At 43.4% G+C, this 20840-nt stretch overlaps 1 protein-coding gene and 1 pseudogene across 1 annotated transcript; one reads left to right on the forward strand and one right to left on the reverse strand.

Annotated features, from left to right (window-relative positions):
* Nucleotides 1-4799: 4799 nt before the first annotated feature.
* Nucleotides 4800-5218, reverse strand: LOC147911845 (uncharacterized; annotated as a pseudogene).
* Nucleotides 5219-18725: 13507 nt separating this feature from the next.
* On the forward strand, nucleotides 18726-19214 carry LOC147911846 (histone H2B type W-T-like). The gene has a single exon (XM_087426515.1). The coding sequence runs from the start codon at nucleotides 18759-18761 to the stop codon at nucleotides 19152-19154; it is 396 nt and encodes a 131-aa protein (XP_087282641.1). The 5' UTR covers nucleotides 18726-18758; the 3' UTR covers nucleotides 19155-19214.
* Nucleotides 19215-20840: the final 1626 nt, after the last annotated feature.

Raw genomic sequence — 20840 nt, forward strand, 5'->3', positions numbered from 1 at the left:
AGGGAGGTGTGTCCTGTGAGTAGAAGCAGGAGTGTCATTGGATGCTGCTCTGGCAGGCCAGTGGAGGCAGGGGAGAGCCTGGATGTCCCCTGCTCTCCCGCTGAAGCTTCCAAATCCTAATCCCTGGGAGCCAGGGCAGGGTAGTAGAGCTGAAACCCTCAACTCAGCCAGGGAACTCAGCTTTTCCTCTGGTCTGAGTGAGGCCTCTGGAAGGTCTGGGGGAACCAAAGAGACAGCTCATGGACTCCCTGAAGCACTCTCACCTGTAAGACGCCCGCCTACTGGGCCCAGATGAAGCCTCGCAGAGCACGTGTCCCATGACCTTGAAGTGCGCTGGCCCAGGGCCAGGAGGTTTGGGCACTGTGTTCTGCCCAGGATTACCAGCCTTCTAGCTTGCAATGTCATAGCAATGGGTTCCTCAGGTCAGTCTCAAGCCATGTGAGCTTTGGGTCTGCTGAATTAAACGGCAAATCCCCTCTGCTCTCCCCCCATCATCGCCTCTGATGCAAGAGCACAGCAGAGTACATCTAATCATAGATCCCAGGCTTGTTTTTTCTGTCCTGGTTTTTCCTAAGGAGCTTTATGAGGGAATGCCCAGCCTTGACTCCAAGGAAATTCAAAAGTTTCTTTAGGTTAACAACCCTCTTTGAAGGAGGCTCAAGGACCCATCGCTTACTCTAGAGTTCACCTGAGGATGGTCAGCCGGTGGGTCCCTCCGCTGCTAATTTTTGGGATCTTGGAGCCACCATGGAATTTCCTGGGACAATTGCCCTGGCGTTTAGCTTTCTTGACTCTCCCCCTATTTTCTCTCCTGTCCAAGAGGTACCGTGATCTCCCTTTACTCCAGGCTTGGGGACCCACTGAATCCTATATCTTTATTACCTGTAGGTTTTTCTCCAGCAAACCTCCCCTCTACTAAGTAAAAGTGAAGGTGCAGGCACTCCTTTAATTCTGGTCTCTTACTTCTCTGGTCCATCCTCCTATCTTCACCCGTGTCACAGGCATTCATTGGAAACTTAACCTAGCATAGAGCCCTCAAACCTGGATCTGGATTCCTCGGCTACGCCCATCTACCAGTTATGTGGAGCTTGGGTAGTAGTTAACCCAACTCTCTCCGAGCTTCACTCTCCTCAACAGGGAGACCATTATGCCTGCCTGTCCTGGAAGGAAAATATAGGGGCGAAGCGTAGAAGACTCAGGACGTATTCTGTATAACATACACTGCAGAGTGCCTGCCACGTGGAATCATACGGTGCCTCGAGTAAAAACATGGTTATTATGGCGATGCATTTGTGTAGTGCCCGACATACTGGAAGGGAGGAAGGATAAGATGAGGCCTCCAACCCTCTGTGACATTACAAATTGAATGGAGAGCTAGCTCAGCCATGCTCCCCAAATGACTACTTCAATAGAAGGCTGTGTTCGATCAAGACCACGATGCACATGTCGTGGGAGTTCAGAGAGTTGGAAGAGAAAGAGGCCGGAACTCCATCGTGGGCCAGTACCAGACACTGCATCTGGCATGCTGCATCGATTCTCCTTCCTTCAATCCTAATCACAGCCCTCTTCTGTAGGGCGCGTTTATAAAGACTACGCCCATTTTACAGTTGGAAGGTCCTGAGGCTCAAGGAGGGAGCAGTCATGTAGGCTGGGATGGCCAGGTCATCTTCACAGAGGAGGTAGGATCTGAGCCAAGACTCTGAAAGGTGAATAGGCTCCAGACAGGAAGAGGGTGAGAAGGGGCAAAGTTTTCCTGGGAATGAGGAGGAACAGCTTGCCAACAAAGCCCTGAGTCGGCAATGCCCAAAGCCAGCGCAGGGCAACGAGGCACTTCTCTCCAATTGCTCCCTAGCAACTGCCCACATCACAACTCACAGAGCATGCGTTATCTCTGCAACTTCGGGCTAACGTGGAGTGCTCCAGGAGGGAAAACTCATCCTCCGCTTATCTCTCAACTGTCAGCCCCCTAAGCAAACAGGATGGGACCAAGCCTAGCCAGGAGAGCATGTCCCTACAGCTGTCTGGGCACCTCAAATCTCACCCCCCATGCTCTCCAATTGCCTGGAGGGCACAAATCTCAGGACCGAGAATAAGTTATAGCCACCCATTCGTTTGGGCACTCTGTCTGCATTATTCACTGAATCCCTCACAAACAATCTTGTATACCCTTTATTCTACAGAGAGAGGAAACCGAGGTTCAGAAGAGGTCAAGTCACCTTATCCAAGGCACCACAGCTAGTAAGAGGCACAGCTATTTGTTTTGAACTCAAGAGTTTAATCCGACTCCAAAATCAGGCGCCCACTGAATCACTCTCTTTGCTGTGAGAGCCTAGTCCCACTAGCTCACAGCAGTTATAGGACCCAAAGAAAACACTCTCACCATGTCGTGTCTCTCTTTCCTCCTGTTAATGCGCAGCCTTCAGCAAATGTCACTTCTTGTCTCCAGAAAACAAAGGCACCAGAACTTCAAGAGAACAAATCACAAAAAGGTGATGCACTCGCGTTTTCCCACTAACCTTGTGCTCTGCCAAATCCTCCAAGACCCAAGCTATGCCCTTATTCTGTCCCCAGATCTTTTCCCTAGAAGGGTGTCCAGACGCCCTGATTTTTGCCTGTTGTCCCCTGCACAATTATTCGTGAGCGCTCTTTTACACTTCCCTCAAAAGTGTCCGCATTAATTGGACAAGAAATTATATGGTCACCCGACCAACAAAGAGAAGAGGCAAAGAAGCCTCACACTTCAGGTCTCTTGCAACCCCGATTGACGTGTGCTGGCAAGGATCTGCAGCTCCCACGGAGTGACGACATGGGGTCCGACCTTCTGGAAGGAGTAGCCAGCCTCTCCTTGAGGAGGGAATAGGGAATAAACAAACTAAGAATGTGATTTTGAGGGGATTCTGAGTACAACCCAGCTCTTTGGGACTGGACTGGTCAAGGAACAGGGGTAGAGGAAGTGCCCGGAACGCCAGAATCTTGCCTGAGTTGGGGGGGCGGGCAGGGTTGAAGCACAGCCTGCGCCCTCAAAACAGACTGTGCCATCAAATATGAGGAGCGTGGAAAGTTGGAGACTCAGACAAAAACAGGTGAAGGAAAAGAGAGTAATTAAAGGGTCAAGGCCACTCCCTCTATCCCCTGGCTTGCCTTATACCACAGTCCAGGTTCTTGCTGCAGATCGAAGCCTCAGCTAAGCTTCCCTTGGTTCTGGGCTGCTTCTGGAAAATTGAAGGCGCTCGGGACACAGGCGCAGCTTTTGGGGACTGTTGAAGGAAGCAAAGTGTGCCAAGAAGTTGTGAGGAAATCTGGAGGCTCCAACCTGTTGAGTGACCAGTGGCACATGAGTAAGCACAGGAGAGCACCTAAATGATGTCCAGGCAAAAAGCCACGCCCAGGAGGGGAAGTGGATTTCCCTTTCCAAGAATGCTAGCATGATTTAACATTGGAAAATCGTATCAATATGATTTATATGAATGAGCCAAAAAATAAAGCACCTTAATCTCACAAGTTTGCTAAAATGGCTTGCGTGTGAATGTTTGATACCTATGATATGTTAACTAAAAATGCTTGGAAAACCAAAGGTGTTACTGTGGAACACATAGACCTCAAATGAAACCCCAATATCATGTTTGCTTTGACGAATGCTACAGTCATTCCTTAACTGGAAGGTCAGTGGGAAAGGTACAAACAAGAAGGCTTTTCTCTCAGCATTAGGATTTGCAAAGTCTTGATGAATATTAGGCATTGAAGTTCTTAAAGGACTCTAACCCCTGAAAAGGAAGCTTATTTTCAGTTGATCTGATTGCACCACAGATGAGTAAATATCTAGAAACGTTTTTGGTCTCAGGAAACTATACACTTCTAAAAATTAAAAGGAACCCAAAGAACTTTTATGCATGTTATATTCTGCCAATATTTACTGTGCAAAATATTAGAACAGAAACTTTAATACACTGATTTTAGAATCACTTAAAATCATAACAAAAAACCCACCACACCACGTTAACATAAATTACAAATTCATATGACAAATATTTTTTCCAGAAAAGTAGAGAGGAGATTGACATTGTTTCAGATATTTGAAAATCTCCCTTAATAATCTAGCCTAACGGAAGTAAGAGGGATTCTCATATCTGCTTCTACACTTTATCTGTTGCCATATCACACATAAGGAACTTCTGAGAAATCCACCATATACTCGTGAGGCAATGACAGCTAAAAAGAAAATATCATTATAACAAAAATGCTCCCTATTAAGGCTGACCTAGAGAAATAACTAAAAATGACTGTTTAGGAAAGTGATGAAATGCAATATGGTTAAGGAAAATCCACGAGTTTCCATGGAATAAATCGCACTCAAATATATATAAAATAAAGTTGATACTGTTTCCTGGAGGTAAAAATATTTTACATATCGGCAGAACGCCAGATGATCAAAAAGTAGAGTAATGCCCGCCCGTGGCTAGCGGTTAAGTGCACGCTTCCACTGCTGGTGGCCCCCGTTGCCCGGTTCACATCCCGGGCGCGCACCAAGGCACCACTTGTCAGGCCATGCTGTGGTGGCATCCCATATAAAGTGGAGGAAGATGGGCATGGATGTTAGCCCAGGGCCAGTCTTCCTCAGCAAAAAAAAAAAAAAAAGAGGACAGGCATGGATGGTAGGTCAGGGCTGATCTTCCTCATACACACACACACACACACAGACACACACACACACACACACAAAACTAGAGTAGATCCCACTTTTTAGAGCTACAGCTCTTTTCCCGCCAAGTGAGGTGGCTCTGAAAAGAGCCTTTGGGTTGCAATGCTCAGGTGGTCCTGAGGCAGCTCACGGGTGGCTGATGTACCTGATAAGGGCCTTGGTGCCCTCGGACACGGCGTGCTTGCCAATCTCCCCCGGCAGCAGCAGGCGCACGGCGGGCTGGATCTCTCTGGAGGACATGGTGGAGCGCTTGGTGGAGCGGACCAGGCGCGCGGCCTCGTCGGCGATGCGCTCGAAGATGTCCTTCACGAACGAATCCATGACGCTCACGGTCTCCTGAGAAAGGCTCAGGCCCTCGTGAACCCGCTTCAGAACCCTGGGGAAATAGACGGCGAAACTGTCGGAGCAGCGGCGGCGGCAGCGCCTTGGCTGCTTCTGCTTCAGGCTCTTCGGGTCGGCTTCCGTGGGCTCCTTCGTGCCCAGGCTTTCCTCAGATGTCTCAGAGACAGGCTCAGCCATGTCACAGGCAGCTCCGCGAAAGCTTGGAAGGAAGGACAAGGGGGACTGCTGAGGGCGGGTGGCTCTTTTATAGCGCTGCGCTCTCTGACGACATGGGTGAGCTCCATATCTGATTGGATAAAGTGCAATGCAGGGTCGCCTGTCACTAAGCCACGCCTTGTCAGGTGATTGGATACTTGGCATCACCTCAACCAATCAGAATAGGAATCTGGCGAACTCTAAGCTTCCTGTGACCTCCAGCACAAAATCTTTGACAGGTGCCCCATAGGGCAAAACGTTAACTGACAACAACGGCTGATTGATGCCTACGGTACGAGACCTTTGAAAAGACTTCACCAAAAGCACCTAAGTGGTAGAGATTTCAGTTTCAGTGCCTTCACAGTCTGACCTCCACAACCCAAGTCCATACCACCATCGCAGTGAGTCTGGCCACTTTGGGGCCCTTGTCCTTGAACCCAGAATCTACTCTTTCGAGGGCTGAGCCACTGTGGCTTGAGCAGGAACTGTCTGACGTGGCCAGAAGAGTGCTCCTGGAAATCATGGGACACGCTTGACCAGCTACTGCCTCCAGTTCCTATCAAAACCCTTAGCGAATAAGAAAAAAAAAGGGAATGGCAAAACCACTTTCTCCAAAGACAGACCATCAAACGAAATGGGGATACTTATAAAAATACTAAAAACAGTTAGTACCAAATTTAAAATTGTTTCCTTACCATTACTTAGGTCCTCAAAATACCCCAAATACTTAAATTGATGAATAAATATAAGAGCTGTTAGTTGAAAAGATGATTATCCTAATTCTCTGAGAAACCACCAGAGTGAGAGACAAAGAATCAATAAGAGGGAAATAGTTTAAAATTGAAAATACATTCCTTTCAAAAGTCTATGATAATACAGGCAAAGGCATTTCTTTAATGTATTTATATAAAAATACATTACAGAAATTGAACTGAAAGGACTTAAGAAGTGTTGAAGAAGTAGAGGTCTTCCATGAGCTATGATCCAAAGGGTCACACTTCCAAGCTTATTTCCTGCGAGGCTTTCAAGAAACAGCTAATTCTACTGCTAATAAAATGGTCCCAATCATGAAGGGAAAAAGCTAATTTTTATTACTAGAAAATACATTATGATGATAAAACCATTGAAGAAAGTTTACCACAGGGAATGATTTGGATCATGATGATAGTGTTAATATGAACCCCAAAGCTACACGAGGACACACTTGTGAATACAAACTCCCAAGGACACTTTCCTCACCCAAAATAAAGGACATGGAATAGAATTTTCTTTGGCATCTTCCTTTCCCATTAGGAAAAGTCCAGTTTTTCATTAAGGGTTCAGTCATTCAAGCATCTACAGTTATTAAAGGTCTCAGTGGACTATTAACTTCTGTCACTTTTTCACACAAAGGTGAGCATTTAAAAACAATGTATGTAATGATTTTGTCAAGTTATTTTTCGTGGCTTGAATAGAAAATTTTTATATTTTTTATCCCATTTATTGTCCAAATTAGAAGTGTCAGTGACCCTTAAACATATAAACCAGGCTAGGGTCACTAAATGGTATTCAGCTGATGTCTAAACTACTCTGCAATTTAAGAGACAACTAACAGTCACAAATTGGTGCCATGGAGGGACCTGTCCATGGGAGTGTCCAGTAGGATAGGCAGATCTTTTACTTGGCAGTTTAGAACTTGCAAACAGCAAGGCAGAAGCTACGTGTCCTCTTAAAGATTAGCTCTGTAATGGGCATAACATCACTTCCTCCACACTCCTTTGGTCAATGCAATGACAGGCCTGCCCAGAATCAAGAACAGGGGAAAGCAGACATGCCTTATCAAAGGAAGAAGTGTCCAGGAATGAGGAGCCTTCAGGAATCTGACAAACAGTGCCATGCAACACCTCCTTCTTGAGATGCTGCTGGGTGTCACGTACATGGTATGTCATACGAAAAAGTCCTTGTTTCCCTGGGCCACGGTAGTAAACTCTGGAATAGTTCTTCACTTGACTTACCCCTATCTGGATGACCTCGCCCATGTAGTGGATCCCTATAAGCCAAGGCAGAGCTTTCACCCTAAGTGGCATGAAGTCCCTAACCATTATGGACATCCTCTCCCACTCCTGGATCCCTGGGCAGAGACAGACACACAGATTGACAGAAAGGAGAATGTATCAAGTCAGTACATGCTGAAAAGAACTGTACCAGAAACAGATCCCAGTATCAGGTTTCCTGATTTGAAGCCACTGAGTTTTCTGAATTTCCTCACAGTCCTCTTCTTTCAGGGTTCCCGTAACACCTGACACATTCATTGCAATCCATCTCTCTCCATCTTGCCTACAAATGTACATGTCCTCAGAGTCATAAAATGGGGCAGGTTTGGGGTCACAGGTGGAATTGATGGAGAAAGAAAAGCAGAAACAGTCCCTGATATCTGCAATCCCACACTATTGTAGTAGGCTTAAGGGAAACACTTGCCAGGGCAAATCCATTTGAATTAATTCCCAAAAGGAGATTGAGGTAGGTGAAGAAAATCAGGGCTGCATTTCCTTTTATCCTAAAGTACTTCCTTTTGAGCTGGTTAATCCAGAGAAGCATGGTTGTTACCAAACACAAACAGATTCATTTACCCACTGCACATTAGGGCCAATAAAGAAAAAAATCTGAAACACCAGGCTTGTGGCAAGGAAAGAGGTTTACTATCAAAAGGCAGTCAGATGAGGAGATAGGAGTCAGAACTCAGATGCACCTCCCCGAAGGGAAAAAGGTAGAGGTTTTTATCTGTGGTTTTAGGTAGGGGAGGGAGAACATGTGCTTGGGTTTTAGGTAGGGAAGGGGGAGCATGTGGCCTTGCTGGTTGGCACCTTCCCACCAGCTTACATTTGAACTTAAAGACTAAATTTCTTTTCCCTTGACTGTCTGGACTTTTCTGGTTAGTTTTCATCTTCAGCCTGCACTTGGCCTTGAAGACCGAATCTTGATGTCTGGACCTTGAATTCCTGGGAAAGACAGCTCGCTCATGTACTAAGGAGGGACAGAAAGACCTGGTTAGTTTCAAACAACAGTTGAATATGCACAGCTGCACTGAGCAAAGCTTATCTCAAAGTTTTTGTTCTCTTACTCTAGCCTAGGGAAGATTTTTTTAACACCTTTATTGAGACATAATTGATATACAAAGAACTGCACATATTTAACAAGTTTGGACATATGCAAACACCAGTGAAACCATCACCACAATCAAGGTAATAAACATACCTGACACCTCCCAGAGTTTCCTTGTCATGGAGTCTTATCTCCTTATGTACTTGATTAACTTGTTTACTGTACATTGTATTTGAAAAGTTATTTGTAGAAACAATTTAAGACCTTGCATGATGTTCTCTTCCTCCAAAGAGGACTTTTTTTATTGCGAAATTTTTGTTGTACATTATTGTTTATCAGTCACCATATAAGTGCATCCTTCCACCCCTTGTGCCCACCCCCTACCCTTGTAGCCCCTGGCAACCACCAAACAGTTCTATCTGTGCATGTGTTGGTTTATCTTCCACATATGAGTGAAATCATGCCCTGTTTGTCTTTCTCTTTCTGGCTTATTTCACTTAACATAATACCCTCCAGGTCCATCCATGTTGTTGCAAATGGGATGATTTTGTCTTTCTTTACGGCTGAGTAGTATTCCATGGTATATATGTATATATATATACCACATCTTCTTTATCCATTCATCAGTCGAGGGACACTTGGGTTGCTTCCATGTCTTGGCTATAGTGAATAATGTTGCGCTGAACATAGGGGTGCATAAGCCTCTTTGGATTGTTGATTTCAGGTTCGCTTTGGTAGATACCCAGTAGTGGGCTAGCTGGACCATAAGGTATTTCTATTTTTAATTTTTTGAGGAATCTCCACACTGTTTTCCATAGAGGTTGCACCAGTTTGCATTCCCACCAGCAGTGGATTAGGGTTCCCATTTCTCAACAGCCTCTCCAGCATTTGTTGCTTTCTGTCTTGGTGATGATAGCCATTCTAACGGGGGTAAGGTGATATCTTAGTGTGGTTTTGATTTGCATTTCCCTGATGACTAGTGATGTTGAGCATCTTGTCATGTGCCTATTGGCCATCTGTATATCTTCTTTGGAGAAGTGTCTGTTCATTTCCTCTGCCAATTTTTTATTGGGTTGTTTGTTTTTTTGTTATTCAGTTGTGTGAGTTCTTTATATATTATGGAGATTAATCCCTTGTCAGATATACGGTTTGCAAATATTTTTTCCCAGCTGGTGGGTTCCCTATTCATTTTGATCCTGGTTTCATTTGCCTTGTAGAAGCTCTTTAATCTGATGAAGTCCCACTTGGTTATTTTTTCTTTTATTTCCCCTGTCTGAGCAGACATGGAATTCAAGAAGATCCCTTTATGGTTGATGGCGAGTAGTGTACTGCCTATATTTTCCTCTAGGAGTTTTATAGTTTCAGGTCTCACCTTCAGGTCTTCGATCCATTTTGAGTTAATTTTTGTGTATGGTGAAAGAAGATGGTCTACTTTCATTCTTTTCAAGTGGCTGTCTAGTTTTCCCACCACCATTTATTGAAGAGACTTTCCTGTCTCCCCTGTATGTCCTTAGGTTCTTTGTCAAAGATTAGCTGCCCGTAGATATGAGGTTTTTTTTTTGGACTTTCAATTCTGTTCCATTGATCTGTGTGTCTGTTTTTGTACCAGTACCATGCTGTTTTAATTACTATCGCTTTGTAGTATGTTTTGAAGTCAGGGACTGTGATGCCTCCAGCCTTGTTCTTCCTTATCAGGATTGCTTTAGCTATACGGGGTCTTTTGTTGCCCCAGATGAATGTCAGTATTCTTTGTTCTATTCCTGTGAAAAATGTCCTTGGGATTCTGATTGGGATTGCATTGAATCTGTAGATTGCTTTAGGTAGTATGGACATTTTAACTGTGTTTATTCTTCCAATCCAAGAGCATGGAATATTTTTCCATTTCTTTATGTCATCATTGATTTCGCTCAATAATGTCTTATAATTTTCATTGTATAGGTCTTTCGCTTCCTTGGTTAAATTTACTGCTGGATGTTTTATTCTTTTTGTTGCAATTGTAAATGGGATTGTCTTCTTGAGTTCTCTTTCTGTCAGTTCGTCATTGGTATATAGAAATGCAACTGATTTCTGCAAGTTGATTTTGTACCCTGCCACTTGGCTGTAGTTGTTGATTATTTCTAATAGTTTTCCAATGGATTCTTTAGGGTTTTCTATATATAAGATCATGTCATCTGCAAACAGGAGAGCTTCACTTGTTCATTGCCTATTTGGATTCCTTTTATTCTTTTTCTTGCCCCTAATTTCTCTGGCCAGAACCTCCTGTACTGTGTTGAGTAAGAGTGGTGAGCGTGGCCCCCCTTGTCTTGTCCCTGTTTTCACAGGGATGGCTTTCAGTTTTTCCGCATTGAGCATGATGTTGGCTGTAGGGTTGTCATATATGGCCTTTATTATGTTAAGGTACTTTCCTTCTATACCCATTTTGTTGAGAGTTTTTATCATAAATCGATGTTGGATCTTGTCAAAGCCTTCTCTGCATCTATTGAGATGATCATATGGTTTTTATTCCTTGTTTTGTTAATGTGGTGTATCACATTGGTTGATTTGTGGATGTTGAACCATCCCTGTGTCCCTGGTATAAATCCCACTTGATCAGGATGTATGATCTTTTTAATGTATTGCTGTATTCTGTTTGCCAATATTTTGTTGAGGATTTTTGCATCTATGTTCATCAGGGATATTGGTCTGTAGTTTTCCTTCTTAGTGTTGTCTTTGCCTGGCTTTGGTATCAGGGTGATGTTGGCCTCATAGAATGTGTTGGGAAGCGTTCCATCTTCCTCTATTTTCTGGAATAGTTTGAGAAGGATAGGTGTTAAGTCTTCTTTGAATGTTTGGTAAAATTGTCCAGAGAAGCCATCTGGTCCTGGACTTTTATTTTTTGGGAGGTTTTTGATTACTGTTTCTATCTCTTTACTTGTGATTGGTCTATTCAGGTTCTCTATTTCTTCTTGATTGAGTTTTGGGAGGTTGTATGAGTCTAGGATTCTATCCATTTCTTCTAAATTGTCCAATTTGTTGGCATATTGTTTTTCATAGTATTCTCTTAAAATCTTTTGCATTTCTGTGGTATCTTTTGTAATTTCTCCTTTTTCATTTCTAATTTTATTTATTTGAGACTTCTTTCTTTTTTTCTTGGTGAGTCTGGCTAAGGGTTTGTCAATTTTGTTTATTTTCTCAAGGACCCACCTCTTTGTTTCATTGATTCTTTCTACTGTTTTTTTAATTTCAATTCCATTTTTTTCTGCTCTGATTTTTATTATTTACCTCCTTCTGCTGACTTTAGCCTTTGTTCCTCTTTTTCTAATTCTGTTAGGCATAGTTTGAGGTTGCTTATTTGGGCTTTTTCTTGTTTGTTAAGGTGGGCCTGTATTGCTATGAGTTTCCCTTTCAGGACTGCTTTTAAGTGGCATCCCATATGAGTTGGTATGGTATATTTTCATTTTCATTTGTCTCCAGATATGCTTTGATTTCTCCTTTAATTTCATCAATGAACCATTGGTGGTTTAGTAGCATGTTGTTGAGTCTCCACAGCTTTGTCACTCTCCCAGTTTTTTCCTTGTAGTTGATTTCTAACTTCACGGCATTATGGTCTGAAAAGATGCTTGTTATGATTTCAATCTTCTTAAATTTGTATAAGCATGCCTTGTTTCCCAACATGTGGTCTATTCTTGAGAATGTTCCATGCACACTTGAGAAGAATGTGTAATATGCTGTGTTTGGATGGAGTGTTCTGTATTTGTCTATTATGTCCATCTCATCTAGTTTTTCATTTTGGTCCATTATTTCCTTATTTATTTTCTGTCTGGATGATCTGTCCATTGATGAGAGTGGGGTGTTAAGATCCCCTACTATTATTGTGTTGTTGTTAATATCTCCTTTTAGGTTTGTTAATATCTCCTTTATGTACCTTGGTGCTCCTGTATTGGGTGCATATATATTTAAAAGTGATATGTCTTCTTGGTGGAGTGTCCCTTTTATCATTATATAATGCCTCTCTTTGTCTCTCATTATCTGTTTTATCTCGAAGTCAACTTTGTCTGATATAAGTATGGCAACACCTGCTTTCTTTTGTTTGCTATTAGCTTGCAGTATTGTCTTCCTTCCTTTCACTCTGAGCCTGTGTTTGTCTTTAGAGCTGAGATCTGTTTTCTGGAGGCAGCACATTGTTGGGTCTTGTTTTTTAATCCATCTCACCACTCTGTGTCTTTTGATTGGAGAGTTCAGTCCATTCACATTTAGGGTAATTATTGATATATGGGGGCTTGTTGTTGTTATTTTATAACTCTTTTTCCAGTTCTTTTGCATTTCTTTTGTTTCTCGTCCCACGTGTTTCTGACTACCAATGCAGTTTGGTAGTTTCGTATGGGGTTTCTCTCAGTTTTCTCTTTCTTTACCGTGTGTGATTCTGTTCTGATTCTTTGGCTAGTGGTTACCATGAGGTTTGTATAAAAATCTCGTGGATGTGATAGTCCATTTTTTGATGGCCTCTTATTCCCTTAGACTAAGTCGATTCGTTCCCTTTCCTCTTCCCCTTCTATGTTGTTGTTGTGACATCTTATTCCTTCTTGTGTTGTGAGTTCGTGTTTAATATGATGAGGTTATATTTATGCTTGGTGCTTACCTTCCCTTGATCTTTGGTTTTATAATTAAGAGTTTGCTAATCTATTTTGATAGAGGACTGGAATTTTTCTGGTTTTGTCGACCTATTTTCCTCCTCGCTCAAAAGTTTGAATCCCTTTCTCTTTTTTCCTCAGGGATGAGGGCCTTCTTGAGCACTTCTTGTAGTGGGGGCTTGTGGCAATGAACTCCCTTAGCTTTTGTTTATCTGGGATAGTTATTATTTCTCCATCGTAACTGAAGGATATTTTTGCTGAATAGAGTATTCTTGGCTGAAAGATTTTGTCCTTTAGAATTTTGAATATATCGCTCCACTCTCTCCTGGCCTGTAAAGTTTCTAGTCAAGTAATCAGCTGAGAGCCTGATAGGAAATCCTTTGTATGTTATCTTTTTGTCTAGCTGCCCTTAATATTTTTCTTTGTCGTTGACTTTTGCCAGCTTTACTACTATATGCCTTGGAGAGGGTCTTTTCGTGTTGATATGTTTAGGAGATCTATCGATTTCATTCACTGGTATTTCCAGCTCCTTCCCCAGGTCTGGGGAGTTCTCAGATATTATTTCTTTGAACAAGTTCTCTGATCCTTTTTCCCTCTCTTCTCCCTCTGGAATACCTATAATCCTTATGTTGGATTTCCTAATTGAGTCGGATATTTCTCAGAGAGTTTCTTCATTTCTTTTTAGTCTTACTTCTCTTTCCTCCTCCATCTGGAGCACTTCTGCATTGCTGTCCTCGATATTGCTAATTCTTTCCTCCATAGTGTCAGCTCTGGTGCTTAAGGCTTCCAGATTTGTCTTTATCTCCTCTATTATGTTTTTCATCTCTAAGATTTCTGATTGGATTTTTTTATAGTTTCAATCTCTTTTGTGAAGAAACTCCTGATTTCACTGAATTGTCTGTCTGTGTTTCCTTGTATTGCATTCAGCTTTTTTATGATGGCTATTTTGAATTCTCTGTCGTTAAGGTCATACATTTCTGTGCTTTCCGGGTTGGTTTCTGGGTGCTTGTCATTTTCCTTTTAGTCTGGAGATTTCATATATTTTTGCATGGTGCCTGTTGGTGTTGGCTTACCTTTCCTCACAGTGAAAATATATGGTCGCACTTTCCTCTTGCTTCCGCTGGGTGGGGGTCAAGGGCTGTGTATTCTCACCTGCCTCAATCCATGAGCACTCTTGTGGGCCCCTGGCTGATCTGCGTTGTGGCTGCATGGAGGCTGCTGGGGGGAAGCGTGGAAACAGCTGAAGCTGGACCGCAGCTAGGCGGAAGCAGCTGGGGTTCAGGTGCTGGTGGGTTGAAGCAGCTACAGCTGAAGTGCTGCTGTGCCAAAGAAGCTGGAACTGGAGTGTGCTGGGCCAAAGAAGGAAGAGCTGGAGCACCGCTGGGACAGTGAAGCTGGAACTGAAGTGCACAGGGCCAAAGAAGCTGGAACTGGAGTGCACTGGGCCAAAGAAGGGAGAGCTGGTGCACCGCTGGGCCAAAGAAGCTGAAACTGGAGTGCACTGGGCCGAAGAAGGGAGAGCTGGAGCGCTGCTGGGCCAAAGAAGCTGGAACTGGAGTGCGTTGGGCCAAAGAAGCTGGAACTGGAGTGCGCTGGGCCAAAGAAGGGAGAGCTGGTGCACCGCTGGGCCCAAGAAGCTGAAACTGGAGTGCACTGGGCCAAAGAAGGGAGAGCTGGAGCGCTGCTGGGCCGAAGAAGCTGGAACTGGAGTGCGTTGGGCCAAAGAAGCTGGAACTGGAGTGCGTTGGGCCAAAGAAGCTGGAACTGGAGTGCGCTGGGCCAAAGAAGCTGGAACTGAATGGAGCTGGGCCAAAGAAGCTCGAACTGGAGTGTGCTGGGCTGAAGAAGGAGGAACTGGAGTGTGCTGGGCCAAAGCAGCTGGAACTGGAGTGCGCTGGGCCGAAGTTGCTGGCGCCAAGTCACCTGGAGCCTCCTTCCACTTACTCTGGAGATTCCAGCACCTCAGTCCTCGGTGTACCGCTGCCTGGGTGCCTCAGACGCCCCCTAGGGCCAGCATGTAGCCTTCGAGGTTGTCACTGCTGAGCAGGTTCCAGGTGCTGCTGAGGTGGGGGGGCATGGCGGGGCTGGCGTGACACCTCCAGGTGGGCAGGGCCAGGGGTGGGGAGGGGAGCCGTGGGCGCGGTCCCTCCAGAAATCCTCGCCACTCCCTAGGGAAGATTTTTTAACTTCTTCTTCCTCGGTTTCAATCCCCACCGTCTTATGATCATTCCTCAATCTTGGGGAATGTGGGCAAAGATTGCTCTGCTACTTCTTGCTGTGAAAGGGTGAAGATCAGGATCAGAGGAATGAAACTTACCTTTTCTTAAAGATATTATTGGGTACCAGGTGGGGAGAGTGAGACATGCTTTGTACGACTAATATTTTAGTACTCTGATCAATGGCTTTGGAACAACACTTAAGTTCATATTTTATGATTATACAGACGACTACACCAATTAGAAAATAGATGGCCCAAATTCTAGCATCCCGTCCATAATAGACCTCAGTCCCTGGGGAATCTAGGCAAAGAGGCCTGTAAACCAGTGAAAGTTAGTGCCTAGAACCTCAGGTGAAATGTGATGCAGTCAAGTAGCCTGCTGTCTAACATTCCAACAAATAAGGTAAGAACCTGGGAGTCATTCATTACTTATCTTTAGGAGACCATCTTCTGTATAGCAACTTGCCGTCTGTCAGGCGTTCATTTGTCCATTTAGAAAAGTCAGTGTCCAGAGTATGAAGTCATCCAAAGTTTGGGTGATCCCAGTTGCGATGTTTTTCTGTGGCATGTTAAATGTCCCCTGTGACATTTCTTGTATTGTCCTATCCATCCAGGATAAAGTCCAGGATTTCAATAGGACCCAGTCTCTAGGACAAAGGTGGTGCAGAGAAACATCTGACAATGTTTAGCTACTTAATTTGAGTTCCCTCCAGGTCTTTTGGATCATCTTTAGAACATAGGAAGGGTCTCTCAAAGTTAGGCCTATATTGTGTAAGCAAGTAACCAGGCATTTAGTAAGAAGCATTTCTAGAGGACACAAAAAGAAGAAAAAGTTAATGGTAGGAGCAAATTATAAACCAATTTCTGAGCCCAGGGGACAGTCAGTCAATAAGATATCTAGATGTCAGGGTTGAAGCATCCCCTGCAGTTTTAAGTGTCTCCAGTGATGTCATCAGGCACTCAGGTAAACCTTTTGAGTGGCTTACACAGCAACAGGCATGAAGATTGTCCAAACAGGGGCTATCATGGTGCTCTCTTAGCTCTGTATCAAGTTGTCCAGCTTCTGTTTGTAGGGCTTCAGGAAAAAGGGTGGTTTTAGTTCTTAATGATTCCAAATGAAAAGGACAGAAAAAAATTGAAAACGTTACTTTGGAAATCTGTACCAGATATTTGAGGAAACTAGAAGAATTCAGGATCCAGTCCAGTTTACAAATAGAAAATAAAAACCTCAAAGACAATTAACAGAACCAGCATCCCTAGGTAACTAATATAACCTACCTTTCTTTCTTCCCTCCTTCCTTCCTTCCTTCCTTCCTTCCTTCCTTCCTTCCTTCCTTCCTTCCTTTCTTTCTTTCTCTCTCTCTCTTTCTCTCTCTCTCTCTCTCTTTCTCTCTCTCTCTCTCCCCTCCCCCTCTCTCTCCCTCCCTCCCTTCCTCCCTCCCTCTCTCTCTCTCTCTTTCTTTCTTTCTTTGGCTGAGGAAGATTCACCCTGAGCTCACATGAGCACCAATCTTCCTCTATTTTGCATGTGGCTTGCCGCCACGGTATGGTCGCTGATGAGTAGTGTAGGTCCACCCCTGGGAACTGAACCCAGGCTGCAGAAGCACAGCACACCAAACTTAACCACTAGGCCATGGGCCAGCCCCTAGTATTCTTAAATAATTGTGATTAAGAGCATAAAACCAATCAAAGAAAAAAACAGCAGGCTGAAAATCAACACGTCACTGCTCTGTCACTAAGGTGAACATCCCAGGAAGACTCTTATTGGTTCAGTCTTAAACTTGAGTCTTTAGTCTATTTCAAGTTCATTTTTGTGAGTGGTGTAAGATAGGGGTCCAATTTCCTTCTTCTGTATATGGTTATCCAGTGTTCACAACACCGCTTATTGAAGAGACTATCCTTTCCCTTTGAGTATTCTTGGCTCCCTTGTCCAATATTAGTTGACCATATGGAAGTGGGTTTATTTCTGGGCACTCTATTCTGTTCCTTCGTTCTAGGTGTCTATTTTTATGCCAGCACCTTACTATTTTGATTACTACAGCTTTGTTGTGTAGTTTGAAATCAGGAAGTGTGATGCCTCCAGCTTCGTTCTACTTTCTCAGGGTCTTTTGTGGCTCCATGCCAATTTTAGGATTGTTTTTTCTATTTCTGTGAAAAGTTCCATTGGATTTCGATAGGGATTGCATTGAATCTATATACGGTGTTGGGTAATATGGACACTTTAACAATGTTACTTCTTCCGCTCCATGAACACAGAATATCTTTCCATTTGTTTGTGTCTTCTTTAATTTCTTTCTTCAACGTCTCGTAGTTTTCAGTGTACAGATCTTTCAGCTCCTTGGTTAGATGTACTCCTCAGTATATGCTATTGTAAATGGGATTGTTTCCTTTATTTTTTTTTTCAGATGTTTTGTTGTCGGCGAATAGAAACACAACTGTTTTCTGTATATTGGGTTTGTATCCTGCAACTTTACTGAGTTAGTTGGGTAGTTCAAGCAGTTTTTTTGGTGGAATCTTTAGGGTTTTCTGTATGTAAGATCACATCATCTCCAAACAGAGACAGTTTTACTTCTTTCTTTCCTCTTTGGATGCCTTTTATTTCTTTTTCTTGCCTGATTGCTCTGGCTAGGATTTCCAGTACTATGTTGAATAGGAGTGGTGAGAGTGGGCATCCTTTTCTTCTTCCTGAGCTTAGAGGAAAAGCTTTCAACCTTTCCCCATTGAGCATCTTGAAAAGGGATATGCTATTAATTTTCAAGTCTTTCCCATTTATGGTTTATTTTTCTCCCCATGGTAGTTTCTTAGAGAATTAAGCTAATCATTTTTTTTTAACCAACAGCTCTCACATTAATCCACCACTTCAAGTATGTGGGATACATTTTGGGACCTAAGTAATGTTAAGAAAAGTATCTTAAGTTTGGTAAATATTTAAGTATTTTTAATATTTTTATAAGTATTCCATTTCTGTTTGTGTTCTGGGTTTGGAGACTGTGGTTTTCTTATTTCACCTTTCTCTGACTCCCTGAGGGTTTTGATAAATTTGGTGGGAGGCAGCAGGTGGCCAATTACATCCCTTAATTTTCACGAGCACCCTGCTGGCCACATCAGATAGTTCCTGCTCTAGCCAGAGTGGCTTAGCCCAGGACAACAGTAGATTCCAACCGGGTGGGAGGAAAAGGACCCAATGTGGCCAGAGTCATTCTCATGGCAGCAAGGACTTGGGAGAGGGAGGTCGCACTCTCTCAAGGAACCAAAACAAATTTCTACAATTTGGGTGCTTTTGGTAAGGTCTTCCCAAAGTTCCCCTGTTGGGGCATCAATCGGCTGACGATGTCAGGTGACCTTTTGCCCTCTGTGGCATCTTTCAAAAATTTTGCGCTGGAGGTCACAGGAAGCTTAGAGGTCGCCAGATTCCCACTCTGGTTTGTTGAGGTGATGCCAGGCAGGAGGATAAGCAGTCACATGTGAGAAGGCGTGGCTTAGTGCATTGCCTTTTATCCAATCAGATATGGAGTTTGCCCGTGACGTCAGAGAGGCAGCGCCATAGGTGGGCCACCGCCTCTCAGCAGTCGGGGTTGTATATCCTTCCAAACTCTCCCCGAGCAGCTCCGACATGGCTGAGCCTGTCTCTGAGATTTCCTCTGAGGAAAGCCTGGGCACGAAGGAGCCCACGGAAGCCGACGTGAAGAGCCTGAAGCAGAAGCAGCGAAGGCGCCGCCGCCGCCGCTGCTCCGACAGTTTCGCCGTCTATTTCCCCAGGGTTCTGAAGCAGGTTCACGAGGGCCTGAGCCTTTCTCGAGAGACCGTGAGCGTCATGGATTCGTTCGTGAAGGACATCTTCGAGCGCATCGCCGACGAGGCCGCGCGCCTGGTCCGCTCCACCAAGCGCTCCACCATGTCCTCCAGAGAGATCCAGACCGCCGTGCGCCTGCTGCTGCCGGGGGAGATTGGCAAGCACGCCGTGTCCGAGGGCACCAAGGCCCTTATCAGGTACATCAGCCACCCGTGAGCTGCCTCAGGACCACCTGAGCATTGCAACCCAAAGGCTCTTTTCAGAGCCACCTCACTTGGCGGGAAAAGAGCTGTAGCTCTAAAAAGAGGGACCTACTCTAGTTTTTTGATCACATGGCGTTCTGCCAATATGTAAAGTATTTTTACCTCCAAGGAAACATTATCAGCTCTGCTTTATATATATTTCAGTGCAGTTTATTCCATGGAAAATCCTTAACCCTGTTACATTACATGGCTTTCCTAAACGGTCATTTCTGTTAGATATTTCTCTGGGTCAGCCTTAATGGGGGTATTTTTGTTATAAGTACATTTTCCATTTTCACTCTCATTCTCTCACGAATGCATGGTGGAATTTTCCAGAAGTTCATTATGTGTGGTATGGTAAGAGATAAAATGTAGAAGCAGATATAAGAATCCCTCTGCCTTTGTCAGGCCAGATTATTAAGACGATTTTCAAATATCTGGAACAATATCAATCTCTTCTCTATTTCTTTAAAAAATATTTTTCATAGGAATTTGTCATTTATGTTAACATAATATAATGGTCTTTTATTGTTTTTAAATGAATTTTAAAATAAATTTTAAATTTTAATATTCCATGCAGTAAATATTGGCAGATTTTACTGACTTAGTAGCTCTTCATGTGGCTATTTATTTTGAAAAGTGTGAAGTTTCTCGAGGGAAAACCGGTGTAGATTTTTAGTCATTTGCAGTGTAATCAGATCTACTGAAAATATTTACTCTTTTTCGGTGTTTAAACCTTTTTAAAATTTAATTGCCAAGTATTCACAAATACTTTTAAATCGTAATGCTGATAAAAAGCTTTCTTGTCACTTTTCTGACCCTAATAGGAACGATAGTGGCATTTCATCAGCAAAGGTGATATCGGGATTTTCTTTGAGATCTATGTGCTCAGGATAACAATTTTCATTTTCTAGACCGTTTAAATGACTTAATAGTATTCACAGCGCCCTTTCAGTAGTTTTAGCAGCTGTTGAGAACATTTTTTCCTCTCGCTTAAGTAGATTATAATTATAGATTTTCCAATATTAAGTTCTCCTTAAATTTATGGAAGGGAACCCCTTAATGGAGGCAGTTTGAGGAATTATGTAGCCCGAGGGTACTGTGTGACCTTTTTCTGCAGTCGTTTAGGCCTGACTTCCAATCAGAAGTGATCTGGAAGCTATAAGTTTATCTGAGATCTTCCATTACTCCTAGTTTTATCAACATTCGCATCTATTTCTTAACCTCATTTAAATGCAAGCCCTACACTAATCACCCTACTTCATTCTCCAGTTCATTCCTCTTTCTTGAAAAGGAGTCATTGTCACAATACCTGAGTAATTGATTTTGCATCTTATCACAACAAGGGCTCCAAGATGCCCTGACTAAGATGAAGAATGTCAGTGTGCTGCCTGGAGCTTTCTGCTCTACCTACCTTTAGAAGGTGCTGAAACAGGTTCAACCTGATAACAGCATCTATTCTGAGGAAATGACCATCAGTGCCCTGCTGTTAGTGACATTCTCCATCATTGAGTAAACTAGTTTAGGAGCACCCAGTCAGCAGATCCAAAGATTTTTGTTCAGAATCCTGTGAGTTGATGAAATAAGAGTATGGTCAGTTAAAGTACTTGTTTTAAATGGCAGTCTACTGGTGTGAAATCAAATTCAACCTACTAGGTTG

The sequence above is a fragment of the Ceratotherium simum genome, chromosome X (genome assembly GCF_057802395.1).
Source record: "Ceratotherium simum simum isolate JZ-2026a chromosome X, ASM5780239v1, whole genome shotgun sequence".
In the NCBI taxonomy this organism is placed as follows: Eukaryota; Metazoa; Chordata; class Mammalia; order Perissodactyla; family Rhinocerotidae; genus Ceratotherium; species Ceratotherium simum.